Source organism: Rhinolophus sinicus, linkage group LG10 (genome assembly GCF_036562045.2).
Source record: "Rhinolophus sinicus isolate RSC01 linkage group LG10, ASM3656204v1, whole genome shotgun sequence".
Lineage (NCBI taxonomy): Eukaryota > Metazoa > Chordata > Mammalia > Chiroptera > Rhinolophidae > Rhinolophus > Rhinolophus sinicus.
In genome coordinates, this window is record NC_133759.1 from 32,024,851 (window position 1) to 32,041,161 (window position 16,311).

The following is a 16,311-nucleotide window of genomic DNA, read 5'->3' on the forward strand; positions in this document are numbered from 1 at the left end:
ACCTGGCCAGATAAAATTAACACACATGGCTCAAGGTACCCATTCCTGGCTTCAAATCAGAACGATCTCAGGCACAAACCTCCCTGACTGTCCCATTTTGTCACTGGAATTATTGTCTCTAAGTTACTTGTTGAAACAACTGCACAAAATATAACAAAGACATCAAATCAGGCATCCTGTGTCCCCAGTGTCTACTAAAAAATTACAATCTTCTCTGTTGCATTTAACTTACTCAAGGTACATGTAACTTACTCAAAATCAATCTTAATGATAAAGATAAAGTATTTCTTTCAATCATTCTTCTGTCCTTATTTTTAATTTTTGATGACAGTTGCATTGAATACATCTTTCAATATTTTAAAAACAGAATCCTTATTTAGGTTGTTCAGGACGCACCATTTAGTGCAGGGTTTTGTTGTTATATTTCTATTATGTTTCCTTTAAAAATCATTTTCTGTTTAAATGGATTAAGTCAATTACATAGGCATTTCTCTTTTGCTATTAATGAAATGAATACATACAGGGCAATGGTACAAGCTAACTGGATTTAAGAACCTCTATTAGCACCGTTAAATATACAGACATAAATCAAAGTACATGCTGCGTGAGATTCCCCTCCCCTTTCTTCTCCCTCAGAGTTACCCTCCATAGACCCTGTTTTTGAAATATAAGGAGATGAAAAAAATACCTGAATGTAAAGGACTTTAGGGACCATTTTCCAGGTTCTTTGAGACAAAGGAAATGACTCTGGTATCTCTTACCCCAAATCATTTGTTCATCTCTCTCCTCACACTTACCACCATGGGTTTTAATCTTTCTTCTCATGTGCCTGTCTGCCCCTCAAGCCTGCAACTTCCAAAGATGTGCACCTCACATTTATCCCCAGTGCCTAAGATAGCTTTGGGGATAATGGCTGTGATCAATTATTATTCTACAGATGGATAAATGGAAGGGAGAGGGTGTGGAAACAGGAGAAAGAGGCTCAGATGGAAAGGAAAGAATGAAGTTTTGGAAAAACTCTCAAGAGAAAAGGGAAAGGAACAAGCATTTGCCTGCCCACTAAGCAACCAGACACTTTTTAACACTCCACATTCACAACCATAACTAGTTGCATTTTCCAGACCCTAACATTCATGCAGGTCAAGTAACTGACTCAAAAGGCTGCAGCTTGAAAACTGTAAACCGAAGATTCATACCAGGTGTTTCTGGATCCAGAGGTCTGCCTCGGGGGAAACTAAGGGCAGCCAGGCTCCAGACAACCTGTCAGGCAGAATCCTGAGAGTACTCAGGCTGTTCAGCCATTGGACAACCCAACCAGGCACTAGAAGCACCCCAACTGATGGTGAAGGCCAAACCTTTTGTCCCCTCTCTGCAGCGAGATAATCTAGGCTGGAGAGTCAGAGGCACCCAAAAAACCAATACCTCATACCTGGGCAGCTCTTTGGGGTCCTGTCACACCCCATCTCTGAGCCTACTGTTAAGTCCAGCTCTTGGTCCCAGAAGGTGGGTTCCGCCGATGCTCCAGCGCCCTCTAGCGACCATCCACTATTATGTCAACTATCTCCTGCCCTTCCCTCTTGCCTCACCAGCCCCTTGGACTGCCCTGGCCTTAGGCGCCTGTCAGCCTGATTTTGTTCCTCCTCTTCCTCAAAGTGAAAGGAACTGGCCTACAGAGGTTTGGGATCTCTTGGCTAAGGAAGGTCTTTTTTCCAATACAGCTTAAATCAGAAAAGGTTTCTAGAACTAACCTGAAATACTGTATTTTCCTCCTGATGTTTCCAAGGAGAAATGTCTCTAGCGTTTTAAGTAATACCAAACACAAAGCTGGAAATGCTATGTTCTGAACCAGAGATGGAAAAGCAACATTTTAGAAAGTTTGTTCTTTTTGCGTGCACCTTTCATTTAAAATAGAATAAAGGATCCCCCTGTGGGCTCCTGGAACTGTAAACACTCATAAAATCTCTTTGTTTACTTTATTGACTCAGTTGTGACATTTGAAATAGAAGGCTAAGACTGTGCATAAGCAATTCTTCACAAAGCATGCACATTAACAGGGATGGCTGCAGACAATGGCTTTGTATAAATTTAATCATATCTATTGGGTAAATATTGCACTGGCTCCTAGAGAAATAAATGTAATAAGTCCTAGGTCTGCTCTTCCAAACACTCCAATGGAGGTGGGAGCCCCACCCCTGCCCCCATCCTCAACTCAATCAAGATTATCAGTACACAGGGCGCCAGAGATTGGCGCCACCACAGTAATTATCTACAGGGAACTTAAGTCTCTATATGAGAGGAGTAATCAAGAGGGCTGTTTTATGAGTCCCCTGATCTTAAGCAAGTCACCTTTGAGGTTCAGATTCCATGTCTGTCAAATTAAACAGCTATAATCAATAGACTACCCACAAGCTCTCTTCCAGTTCTGAGAGTCATAGATTCAAAGTGATAAAGTTGTTGCTCGCAGTTTAGAGATGAGCGCCCCACAGGCCAGCTTAGATGGGTTCCCCCACTCCTATGAGTATACCAGAATTCAGAGGACTATAATAAAGCTTCCAAAATAAGTCATCCTATCACTTTCCATTTTTCAAGACTTGCCTTCAGGCCTTTAATATTTACTGAGCTAAAAGCCAGGGGTTCTCAAGAGGCTTTCCCAAGAATATAGCAGCCAAACTGAGGACTTCCTGGGATTTGCCAACATAAGGAAAACATACAACACATCATATGTATTTAGTAGCTCATGGACTAAACAGAAAGCTCTTATATAAATGAGGTTTCCAGTACAGAAAAGGCTGAAAGTATATTCAGGCACTCCTATGTTTTTATTATGCAGTCACAAGTTTTAGCAGATATCCACTGGTTGAATTTGATGCTAATTGAGGCTTTACTATATATATTGTCTATTTCAAGTAGCATAGAAAAGACAGCACATCTTGCCTGACCCATTTATTGAAACTGATTTTGGATTTACTACCAACCTCCACATAAATACCTTACCCAAAGAATGGATTTGTAATTCCAACCCCCTTAATTTTCATAACATGCTTTCCTCAAAGGAAAACCATTGACGAAATTTTAGGACATCCTAAAAAGAACTAAAGTCCTATAATCTATTCTTTACCATCTATATTCAATCAGGAGAAAGGCAGGGTCAAATGGAACCCTATTATTCTATGCTGCAAGGTCAGTTCTAAGGCACTATAGGATGGTTTTGAACCATGTGACATTTTATTTTAAATGCATGTTAAATTTCTTCTTTTGATATCTTGTGACTCTAATAGACTGACTACCGTTGCCAAGGAAATATGACTTTGGGTTATCACATGGATCCAAAGGGTCTTTTGTTTTTGTTTTTGTTTTTTAATAGTAACAAGACAAAAATGGAAAGATCAACTACAGAGAACAAATTTAGCCCCTTTCCTCTTCAAAATGCATGCAATACAGACCCTCTGCTATATTTCTGATTAAAAACTACAAAAATTCATGAAGTGACTTTCCCAACTAGTATAGGAACTTTCTCCCAGTCAGGCAGATACCATCAAAGTACTCTTCTCATTTTCTGTTTGGGAAACAGATCCCTGTGGAAGTGTGGGACATTGATTATACACAACATGAACTGCTCACCTCTAATATGTTTACCTCCAAATGGAAAAATCCTTTCTTTATGTGGATAAAGGTGGCCATAATGGTTCAGAGCACTATATTTCAGGGAACTTGTAAAATGAAGACGGAGAAAGGCATGGTGCAAACCATACACATACATTCAGTTGGGTTTCAAAAGATTCAAATGCAGATGAGAATAAAGATTCTAACATTAACCCATTTTTTTCTCCATAATTATTTCTTATAGTCAGTATAATCTTAAGGTTTTCAGTCATGATGGTAGACTCAATCTGAAGATGGGAAGAAACGAAGCTTCTATGAGATGCTGGAATACTACATAAAACTTTCCTGGAAACAGATTAACATCTTTGCTTCCTACTAACTGAAATGCGGTATTTTTAAATCACAAATCCACATGCAGATCAAGAAACACTTTAGCACAAGACACTTTTCAATGAAAACCTCTAAAAACAGAGTCTCCTTAAGACAAACCAATGATTCAATCAAAATGCCATGTTGCTACCAGATGCCTGGAGATAAACAGAAGTCTTTTAAGCACAGTTAAAAAACAACTCATAAACCTCAGAGCAACTATTTTAAAATATTTAGAAGCTCTAGTAAAGTACTTGTCCCATGCTGGGTAGCTCACAAGACCCCATCTGTGACTGCTCCCAACTAGTATGCTGGGAGTGAGGCTGACCATTCAAAGGAGAGGTATAGGTTTGGTGGCCAAGAGAGTGTTCCATTTGTTACTCATGGTAACACAAGTAGACCTTTGGCTCCGTTATAGGCAAGCTCTTCTCACCCAACCATTCAAAACCACCCAGATTCAACATCCACTCCTGCTATGAGTTAATAGTTCCTTTTATGTAACGATCGGGGAAATCACCTGGTTTTGATGTGGTTTCAGTTTGATCCTGTGAAACCATCAGAATCTTCCCATCAGAGATAAATGAGGGGAATCTGGCCTTTATTAGGACACACTATTAACACAGGTGCCCTACCTATATCTGCCAATCTCTCTTCTATTTTTACCCACCTCCCTACATGTGAGTACCTTTGACCTACTCTGAGCTCATACCCGATTTGCTAGAGCAACTTTGTCAGTCTTTCTAGGCAAATATTAATAAAATTAATTTAACCTAGAAGCATCAGCTCGGTAAGGGAAATGAAAACATCAGAAGTTATCTAATTGCAGCCAGAATCATTCTGAGCTCTGTCTTATTGACTCGGTAATAAAAAGAAATGGTACATTCCTAAACTTAAAGGGCATCAAATAAATGTGTAAAGTTGTTGCTTGCCTCTGGCTCTTGGGGGATGTGCTATGTTTAACCAGTGTATATTAACAACCAAACATTGTCATGGATTCAAAACACCTAGTAAAGTGTTTTTCGGGGGGAGGGGTAGTGCTGTTTGGACATAAAGCAAAAAATAAAACACAAACATCTTTGAGAAGGGATATTGTTAAGAGGGCAGTAGAAAGAAGGAATGGGAAGAAAAGAATATTTCATTTGAAGTTAAGGTAGTTTTTCCATAAGAGCCGGATTTAGTCTTAGTTTCAGAACACTTTTAAGTACCTTGGACAGCTAAAAAAATGCTGTTTAGGAAACGGAAAACCAAGTGAGCCAAGAACAACCACAGCACTGCTTTAAAAATTCCTGGCAAAGCAGCAGGAGGATGTTTTGTATACTTTTGAAAACAGGTGTAAAGGAGCAGAGGCATCTCCTCCAGAAAGGCACTGAAATCCTATGGTATCAGTGGGTCAATTGGGGGAAGAGATTCAGATATTTCTCTTACAAAGTTTCCCAGGGCACTCTCCCCTCTCTGCTCATCTTTCCTCCCTCCACCTCCGGAATCCCATGGCAAGCACTTCCTAAGCTGGTGCCCAGGAATCATCTCTGCAGCCAGTGATTTTTCCTGGAACCTGGCAAGTTCTGGGACTGGAAGCCAGTCTTGCAAGGCCGCTGTGAGGCGCGGTCTAATCTGGAGGATAGGATGGGAACCAAAGCCTTGAAGTCCACCCGCTTCATTCAAGAAAAAAGAGGAGTGCATCTTCCTAAGAGTATTTCTCAGGGTTCAGCGTGTTACCCACCGGATGGTAATCAATACTCACTTGGCGTCGACCACCTCCCTCCTGTCTCCCTCGATTGCGCCCTAACAATCCTCGGGCGTCAGAGATACCACACGGGGTCGCGATCTCGTTAATCAGCGGTGGCTAGCTCTTCAGTAGTTCCTCCGGTCCTATCTCCCCTCCTCTTATCCCCTAGGCTACTTTACTTAACAGAGAAAGGAGCGCCAAGGGACTTGGCTGAATCAAGGGATTTGCAAGTCTATCGATTAGTTTTAAGCCCGAGAGCCCAGGACGCAATTAAATAGTACTGGGACGTATTGTCAGGGGGTGGGGAGGAGGTTGGGAGGCTGAAACCCACTGCAGCTAGGTCAAGCCATTGGATACCGCTGCAATTTCCCAGAGCTTTCTTCCCGTCGGAAGGGAAGCTGCAACTTCAGCCAGGACTCTACTCCCCTCCTCCTCCCCGATTTCTAAAACTGCCCTCCCCCCTTTAGGACTTGCAAGAGTGGTCACTCAACGCGTGCACCGCGGTCCCCTTCCGCGGGCTGCCTCCCCACCCCACGCGCGCCACCCTACCTGAGCGAGTAGGGCGAATGTAAGAAGGCGAGGTGTAGGGGATGCGAGTTCCCTTGTATTAAGGACTATACTTGTAGCTGAGTCTTACAACAACGACAGAAATGATAAACAGGCAAATCTGAGCGAAAAACAGTGCATCTCAAAAGTTGGTCTTGCTTACGCAGCAGCCCCAACAGACTTTGCAATCTCAGTGCCCCAAGAACACAGGAATGCAGAGTTGGCATTTACTTACCTGGGTGTGCCAGCCTCGAGGAGTAGAAAGAGAATTCAGGCCGGGACGAGGTCTGTCCCGCCCCCAAGATGCAAAATCCGGCTTTGAAGTGGAGATGGTTGGTGGTGTGGTGGTGCAGTTGTGTAGTGGAGTAAGGGGGTATCCGACTTCCCTCCCTCCCCCTCGTCCTCTGAGGCCAGTTTAACAACAGCGGATGGAAAAGATGCTGGGAGGAGAGTTTGGTCTCTCCGGAAACCCTGACTCCATTCTTGGTGATGGGGGCTGGGGAAAGGTGAAAATATTGGGGTTAGCAGCTCGGCTCTCAGTTAACTCAGAGTAAAGTGGAAGGTACCGGGAAAAGAGAGGGAGCGGAGAGGAGCCAGGGAGGAAGGAAAAGAAGGGGAGGCGAGCGGGTGACGGGGAGATGGCAGCTTCTCAGAAAGATTTCCACCTTCTGACGAAACCCATGCGCCCAGCAACCCGCGAGACACGAGTTCGGAAACCTCCGCACGAGCGCCCCCTGGGGGGTTCCGGCGGACGCGAGCATTGCCCCGGGAACGCGATTCCCCGGCCCCTCCCCAGACTAGGGGGGTGGTGCGCTCGGGGGTCCTGCCGCGTCAGCAGTCCAGGCTTCCTGCTCAACTCTGTCGCTCACACCAGATTCCTGGAGACATTTAATTCAGTCCCCCAAGTACGTGGCCCTCATCTCCACTTCAGCGTAAAGCGGTCATATCTGTGAGGGGGTGGGACCGATACTTCTTTTTGCACACATTCAAGGAAACCTCTTGTATGGATGCTCAACTCCCACCAAAAATGGTATAGATATTGCTCATCTCTGTAGCCTCAGTGTCCACAGTAGTGCCTGGCATATGGTAGGAGCCCAGTAATTATTTTTTAGTGGGTAAGTGCATGAATAAATGAATGGACAGCCAGGCTTTTTGCTCATCCCATGTCTTTCTGAATCCGCTTACCTCACAAAATAAGAGAGAAATGCTTAGGGAGTGTCTATGTTTAATGATAGCTATAAACGTGCTGCCTAATGTAAAGGGTAACCACTGTCCCATACTATGAAGCACTTTAGAAAGAAAGGGTGTGGCTCTCCTGTCCCAAACTTATTCAAAGTCAAATTCAGACAAATGGGCAATGGAGGAGTACAGTGTGTCTGTTTCTGCAACAGAAGATAAACTAGACAGTTATGCTCTCTCAGCACACAGGTATGGTCAGAGTCACAAATTGGACTTCAGAATCCATAGGTTCAGAAAAGACTCCCTCTGGCATTGAGATGACATGGAAGATGTTACAATCTAATGTGGGTAGGGATATAGGGAGATAGGAGTGTCTTCTACTCCACCCTCTTAGGGCACCATCTAACAAGACTCTTCTTGCAAAGAAGTTATCAGCCAGGAGCCTTTCACCAACCACAGAGCTCTCAATTTCAAAGCCAGAGAAGGGAAATTGTAGGGTGAGGAGCAGGTGCCCCATTGATGGTTCTATAGTGGCAATTAGGAAGATCTTAGACAGAAGAAAAGCCTTCAGAAAGAAAAAAGAAATGACATTTTTCTTCCCCCAGGTCACCTCTCAAGAGCTTCTGAAGTAGGATAACAATAAACACGGACCCTAGAAAGGATCTTAGGGTGCTCATCTGTAGACTGAAGCTCCTTTGATTCACTTTGATTGGAAAAACGTGTGTCAGTCAGTTAAACACAAGCCAATCATTGTGACCTTGGGATATGGGCTTACACTGATGGGCCAGGCCTCCCACAGTGTCTGGGAGCGGTCCGTGTGCCCTATAGCACTCCTGGAGCCAGGGTGGAGCCCCACATGAGCCACACTGAATGAGAGTAAGACACAAAGAAGATTCCTCAAAGGAAATTCAGGGTCATCCTACCAAGAAAGGGGGGATGGATGCTGGGCAGACAAAGTCAGCACATGTTTACTAAATGTGAAAATATTAAGTCAGAAAATATTCCTTTCAGGTTTCATTAAGAAGCACCCTCAGAAATGAACTTAAAGTTTGAGCTGACTGAACTTACAAAGATCAAGAGAAAAAAAAGGAAAGTCATTATGCATTTCCTTGCATATTGATTGTATCCTCTGAAATGTAAGTCCCATGAAGGCTTGTGGTAGGCTGTTTTGTTGTCCTGTTCATGATTGCAATCCCAATGCCTAGCACAATGTCTGTCACTTAGCAGGTAGTCAATAAACATTTGTTAAATTAAATTATTAAAAATACCTTAGTGGTCATTTAACACAAACTTTTTATTTTATGGGTGAGAAAAAAGGAATTGAGATGTGCTGAGCAGGTACTACTTCCAGGCAATGTTAGGTACTCCATTGACCATCCCATTTAATTTTCTCAACAACTTGCCCAAGTAGGTTTTATTATATCTGCAAAAAACCTGGGGTTTGGGCTGTCAGAATGACCACACCAGGGAACACAACTAGTTAATGGGAGAACACGGAGTGTTAATTAAAGCAGACTCTGACATGAACCCAAAAGCAGAAGAATTAGAGTCAGAACCCACAGGGAAGAACCCAGCACAATCATCTTCAGCCCCCATGTGAAAAGCATAGATACACAAACTAAATGCAACGCCACAACTTGTGACAAATATGGTTTCCTCTGCCAGCAGCCTGCAGCTCCCTAATTAGAAACAAACAGTCGCTTGCAAGCCGGTGTGCAGGACACACGTGTAGCTTTATGCCAGAAACTTGGATTTTTTTTTTTCAAGGCATGACACTAAAGGTAAATTCGAAGAGGCTCTTGGCAAGACACATAAAACAGAATTTACTCCCACCTCTCATATAAAACCAACAACTCATCTCTACAAATGAAGATATATAACCAACTAGCGAACTGTGGTCACAATCACTGCGCCTACAGAAAGTTGCTCACTATACGGAGTCCCTTCAACAATTGTGACATCAAAATCTCTTTCTCTGTATCACTCACCTCCTGCCACCTCTCCTTTTCGTGGATTCTGAGCTGCTGGGTGCTACAGCCATAGTCAAAATTATCTCGAGCCACGATGCCACTGGCGTTCCCAAGCCGCAAAGGAGGCTCCAGTTCTGGGTAGATTCACTAGCTGGGTCTCTGTTTAATAACATAAGGGGAGGCATCCGCTCGCTGTCTTATGCCAATATGAAAGGCACCCCACACATCAGAGTGACAAGTGAAATGCTGGAATGGAGCCAGGGAACAAAAGGGAAGAAATGTGAATTCTTACCAATGCAGTTGATACCATTTTGTAACGGTAGCAGATGATGAAGGGGAAAAATAGGCAGAGAGTCGCTGCCCTGCTTTAAAAACCTTGGATCCTTCCCTGAATGAGTCAGGGTGAGCATTTTGTTTTGAAATTGAATTTCTGTTTCCTTTTCTTTCTTTTTTTTTTTCCCTCAGCTGTAGGATGGTTTTACACTCAACTAGTCAAAGGGACTGCTGTAAATAACAGGATTTATTTTTGAGTCTTTGGATCAAATAAGAACCTTGAATTTCTCACCTAGGGTTATTTATAGCTCAAAAATGTGTTTTGTTTTGTTTCTATTTCATGTGATTTTGAGAATTGACTGATATGTCTTCCTTATGTATATGCCTGAGATGAGTTGTATTACTGGAAAGCAGAGAGGAGTGCTCTAAGAAAACCCTTCTAAGATGCTGAGAGTCAACAAAGAACTAATACACATGTTTCAAGCTGATGCAGGGATCACATCTTCCACTGTCGGTCGTTCTTTTGTATGGGGACTCTGTAAGACCTCTGTGCCTCTAAATCCATCACGAACAGGCTAGGCTACGAAGGGGCACCTTATACTCTTGTCTACCAATAGGTGGCATCAAAATCCCTCAAGCTTTTCTTCATTGCATTTTTAAAAACCAAAGCCAGAGAGCATTTTCTGTCTGAGATTTCACATTTTACCATGGGTGATGTTTTAAAGGACACTAAATCATCTCTGTTATTTCAGAGCAGAGTATCCCATTTATCTCTTAATTAGGCCTCTCAGTCACCCTTCTGAGCCTCAGTTTCCTCACTGTGAAAAGACGGTATTTTGAATTAAACTCCATCTTTGGCATTCTGGTTTTCAGCTACATAACGTGATAAAACTCATTAAAACTCCATTCCTTTGGGTTTAAGAAATGTTTACATGCAAAAAAAAAAAAAAGTCCGTTGCAAAGACTGCTATTTGCCTAGCCTATATTCATTTTTGTTTGTTTTTTCCTCACTAAAAGAAGCACAATTCCGAGGGATGTAGCCATGTGCACAGCCCCAAACCCACGTTTCCCAGGCCTTCTTGCAGATGGGGTAGTCATGTGACAAAGATCTAGCCCTGCACTGTCTGATATGATATCCACTAGACCCATGTGGCTACTTAAATTTAAATTTATTGAAATTAAATAAAATTAAAATTTCATTTCTTCAGTCACATTTTAAATGCTAATAGTCACAGTGACCAGCAGCTACCACCTTGGATAGTTTAGATACAGAACATTTCCATCATCGCAGAAAGTTCTGCTGTATGTACTGGTCTAGTCATTAAGATGTCAGTGGAATTTATAGGCAGTTTCCATGATAGTCTTAAGAGAGAGGGAGATCCTGACTCAGCTGGAATTTACATTTCCCTCCTTACCTCTCCCTTCTTTCTACCTAAAGGTGAAGGTGGGTCAGCCATCGTGTGACTATGAAGCAGCAAGCACATGCCCAGGCAGGCTAAACAGAAAAATAAAAGGAACCTGGGTCTTGGATATCATGAAGGTGTCCATGTTATCATCAATTTTATTGTGAGAAAAATAAAGTCAGTTGATTCAAGCCACTATTTTTAGCTTTTTGTTACTAACAGACAAATATTATTTCCAACTGGTATACCTTTGGAAAGTTACCTGGAAATTTTTCTATTAATGGCTTTGTATAAACAAGTTTCTTTCCAGTTTCCTTTCCTTTGGACAGAGCTGAGGACAAGATCCTGAATAAAAGAAATGAAACAATGTATATATCCACAATGAAATAATTATTAATCATTCATTTCAATATGCCAAATAGGCCAAAGGAAGGAAGGAAGATGGGGTGTTAATGTTACCCAAAATAATTATCTTCTATCTTATAGGTTAGCAGAAGAACAGCTTTGCATTTTCCTAGAGAAGAGGTTGGTGCGTACGGAGAGAAAAAGAAAATAGTAAGTCTCTGTGTGCTAGAAGCTTGGCTGAAAGATTTAACATTATCATATTTAACGCTCTATGATAACCCAATAAGGCAAGTATTCTTTATTTGCTTTGCAGATAATGAACTGAGTCTGAGAGAGATTAAGAATCTTGTCAAAATCTACATAGCTAGTTAGTTATAGAGATGAGTTTTAAATCCAGGTCACTTGGTCCTTGCCACAACTACATAATGAAATTCCCCTGGTGAGTGAATATCATCAGAGACTGATCCATACTTGCTTATTTCAGGGGTCTCATCCTATCCACTCTACCACTTTTTTCACAGGATTGATTCTATTCTGCCTTTGAAAAGACTGATAATATTTATATTTCTTCATTAGCCGTAGAAATTAACCAGCAGGTTAGAGCAAAAGGCTTTCCAACCAAGGAAATGACAAAGTCTCCAAGTCAAGAGCAGTTATGGCCTGATCAAGTAACCTCAAGTAACTGAGTAATCCACTATATCTGGGGCGAAAAAAAGGAGGGGAGAAAGCTGCAAGAACTTAAGCAAACGAGCAGGCCGGGGCATAGGTATAAAGGGCTTTACAAGAATTACTAAAGGAGATTTTATTTTATTCCATGGGCCACTTATTCCCAAACCTTAAAGAAGATTCTAGAATTTTCCTTGATCCATGGTGAAATGAGAAAAACGAAGATTTTTTTATACAGCTCAATTATTTTTTTGAGATGATCTCTTCGTTTATTTTTTCATGTACACATTAGTCACTGCACTCTTGTCAATTTCTTGTGAGGTTTTGTCATTTTAAAATGGCCTTACTTGGTAAAATCAAAATACTTCTGAAGCCAGAGCAATCCAAGAAATGTGTTTGGGATCTGTTCTGTGAAATTATACATTTGGAAACAACATCTGGAGGTCACGACAAAGACACTGAAGAGTTTTGAGCAGGTAGTGTGGCGATCAGGTGTTAAATTGAGGAGGGATTGGTGAGGGGAAATACTAGAGTTAGGGAAATGAGTCAGGTATCTTTTCGCTGAGTTTATCAATAGATATTTGTTGAGTACCATTCTGGATTTAGGGGAAGGAATACAATGATGAACCAGACGGGTAAGTTCTTGGCCCTCATGGAATTACCATGGAGTCAAGTTAGGGAGAGAGAACATGAACAAAGAGAGACAAGGAGATTGGGAGTCAAGGAGAGGGGGGGATGAGAAAGAGAAAGAAAGAAAAAGAAAGAATTACAACACTCATAGATTATAATAAGCAGGTGAAAGAAATAAAAAGCGTGATGAGGTAAGGGAGTAACTTGGAAATGCCTGCCTATTTAGATAGGCTCGTCAAAAAGGCCTCTTAAGGAGAAAGCATTTGAGCTGAGAACTAAAAGGTAAGAATGAATCAACATGCAGGGACCAGTGGGAAGAGCTTCCAGAGATGGGGAACAGCCAGTACGAAGGCTCGGAAGTCAAAAAGTTCTTTAAATTCTTAATGGTCAGTTTTGAGTTGGAAAAGACGGAATGAGACCGTTATACCACACCAGACTCCTTCAAGGGGACAATAGGAAGAAAGGATGGAAAGGATGGAAAGAGTTTTCAATAATACAGAAGACTTGTCTTGTTAGTTTCATTCATTAAACACATTTTGAACATCTAGTCTATACCAAACACCATCCTAGGTATGGGGGTTGACAAAATATTGTCTTCATTCTTCAGGGTCTTATAGTCCAATGTAAAAGCATAGAATAGAAAAATGAACCCCAGTTGTGTAATCCACAGGAAACTCCTGGATGGGAATTTACTTCCATCCCACAGACTAAAGACAAAATCAGCTCCCGTTGACATCAATGGAGAGGAAGGCCTCTGGGCGGTGGGCTCAAGCAAACATGCAGAGGGTTATTTCTGGAAGCGTGAGTCCATATGTCTACAAAAGACATTTAAAGGAAGAGCGGGATTTGCCTCAGCAGAATCCCCTCCTTCATATGACCTGCTCTTCGCATTGCTTCTGGTTTCTTGATGATTCTTCAGGTGTGGCCAGGATCCATAGTTACCTTTTGGGTGAAATACTTTCATATATGTTATCTGGTTTATGCCCTGCAATAAAGCTAGGAGACATCATTTAGCCCCATTATGTAGAAGATGCCTTTGAAAACCACGTACTCCTTCTGGTGAGAGATAGGTCTCTGATGTGTGCAGGTTGTCCCAGGATGAATCACAGACTCGACTTCTGTAAGGCAGTGGACACTGGGTCCTATGGGAGGAAGAAATACTGCTATAATGGTCATGGGCTAGCCACAAGGTACTCAGGGGCAGATTCTGGGATGAAATTGTCTTCCTCGTAGGGTTGTGAGGTAGTGTGCAGAGTTTTGAAACCATATATACATAAAGATATTTTTAATTATTAAATGAAATCTTACCATATATTCTGCTTTGCAGTATGTCTTTTTATGTCAAAAAATATTAACCTACCTCATAATTTATAATGGTTATGAAATATCCCCATTATGGGTATAACAACATATGCTAAACTAATCCCCTATTTCTCAGCGTGTGTTCCCAGTTTCTCACTATTGTACATGAGGCTTCCGTAAGCATGCTGAACTTCTGTAGTATTCTTTCCAAAAATCCATAACTTCAGTCTAGTACCATGAGAAAAACACCAAACCAATACATATTGAAGAACATTCTCTAAAATACCACACTGGTACTCCTCAAAACTGTCAACATCATTTTAAAAAAAAATAAATGAATCAAGACTGAGAAACTCTCACAGACCAGAGGATATTGAGACATAACAGTAAATACAATGTGCTGCCTTAGATCGGATCCATTAATGGCAAAACTGGTGAAATCCAAATACAGTGTGGAGTTTACTTAATAGTAAAGTACCAATGGTGGTTTTTCAGTTATGACAAATGCTCCATGGGAATATAACCTGTTAACATTAGAGGAAAATGAGTGAGAAATATGTGGAAATTCTCTGTACTATCTTTATAACTTTTCCATTAAATTTAAAATTATTCCAAATTAAAAGCTTAGTTTTTAAAAACACACAACTTTTCCACTTGTCTCCTTAGGATAAAGTTAGATGAGTTGAGGTGAAAGCTATGCATAATTCAGGTTTTTGAAACATTTTGTGGAATTACCAGGGTGGTAATCAACTTAATTCATCATTTTTGCCAACTTTGGAAGTAAAAACTCTTGCTTTATCTGCTTGGTATCTTCAAGTCCAATGTCTGCTGGGCCCATTCCACAGGAAGACATTACCCAGTTTAACTCCTTGCAAAACTCAGAGAGAATATTGATGAGAACTGCCAGAGAATTAGGACCAAGCCCACTGTTCCCAGCCTGGCTGGTTCTCAACAGGCAAAGTAATTAAGAAGTGACAAAAAACCAAAACAAAACAAAACAAATAAAGAAACAAAATCTCCTGGGAAATAAGAACATGAAGTCAGAGAATGCCATTTTTACATAGTCATTTTTCTGATTGCAACTCTGCTTTCTGCCTTCTTCCAGCAGAGCTGCCTTTAAAGTGAATCATCGGTGATCAAAGGCAGACCAAAATAACACATTGTTCCTCTAGAGAAGAAAAAGTGGAGTCCTATCAGTCTGATTTTGGGGGGTGGGGGGTGAGAAGGGGGGAGAAAGAAGAGCACGAGAGAGACCTCATTGTCTACTCTTTCTAAGAGCAAGGCCTGTACTTTTGTTCTTTTGAAAAATTTTTTTAAAAACACTTGCCTAGAAAAACTGCATCATCGCTGTATCCCAGGACATGGGCATCAGCAGGAATAGGAGACCTGCCCTGGCCCCCTCTCGGGAACGAATTCAAATATTTCCAAAGAATGACCTTAACCCCTTGAGCAGAAGAAACACAGAATTTGTGATTACGGCTAGAAAGACCTGGTTCTCCATTCCTGAGAAGAATCAACCTTTAAAGGACAGGATTAATTTAGTTCTCAAAAGAGAACTCAAGGAACCTCCGCAAACAGTTCATTTTCTTGCCCAAAGTCTGGATGATGCCTTGAAACTTACTGAGCAACCAGAATTAACAAACCAAGTGGACATGGTTTGGATAGTAGAAGGCAGTTCTGATGATAAGGAAGCCATGAACAAGCCAGGCCATCTTAGACTATTCGTGACAAAGAATTTAACAGTGACACATTTTTTTTTCCAGGAACTGCTTTGGAGAAATATAAACTTCTCCCAGAATACCCAGGTATTCTTTCTGATGTCCAGGAGGAGAAAGGCATTAAATACAAATTTGAAGTATATACAAACAATGATTAATGTGAAGGGGTTTTCTGATTTATTCCAAGTGGTTCCACACTCTCTCCAAACAGTTATCAATTTTAACATTAGAAAAAGAGACTTCTGATGACTTCAGATCTATGGATAACTACTTCCAAGCAATATGTTCTTATTAATAATCTTAATTTTAACTAGATTTGGTTAAGATTAGTCTTCACTACGCTATAGCTGATACCATTTGTGCAACATTTCTTGCTGTGACTGCCTAAATGTCGATCAAGGGCCAGGATTAGGTCCCTCGCACCTGCCTAGGGTAGCATTCCTACCAAGATGCCACAGTAGGAGGGTGACCTGATAGCATGAGTTGAAACCAGGACCTATAAAAATAGGAGCTAGACAGATTTGTCCAAATGTCAGAAATGTAAACAGACGAGTTAGAACTCAGATATTAAAAGAAAATTA

General features: G+C 41.3%; 1 protein-coding gene and 1 pseudogene across 4 annotated transcripts in view; one reads left to right on the forward strand and one right to left on the reverse strand.

The window, feature by feature from the left end:
- CPNE4 (copine 4) overlaps positions 1-9,621 on the reverse strand; it is a 402,708-nt gene extending 393,087 nt beyond the window's left edge. The window contains exon 1 of one of the 4 annotated variants that reach the window (XM_019725940.2): positions 9,412-9,621. In XM_019725940.2, coding sequence (XP_019581499.1) covers positions 9,412-9,578 — 167 coding nt within the window. In that variant the 5' untranslated portion in view covers positions 9,579-9,621. Of the gene's footprint in view, positions 1-5,713; positions 6,040-6,247; positions 6,382-6,479; positions 6,958-9,411 lie in introns of those variants that run through there. The other 3 variants (XM_019725942.2, XM_019725945.2, XM_019725944.2) reach the window with 3 other exon arrangements.
- A 3,418-nt stretch (positions 9,622-13,039) lies between these two features.
- On the forward strand, positions 13,040-15,888 carry LOC109444541 (dihydrofolate reductase; annotated as a pseudogene).
- The last annotated feature ends 423 nt before the right edge of the window (positions 15,889-16,311 follow it).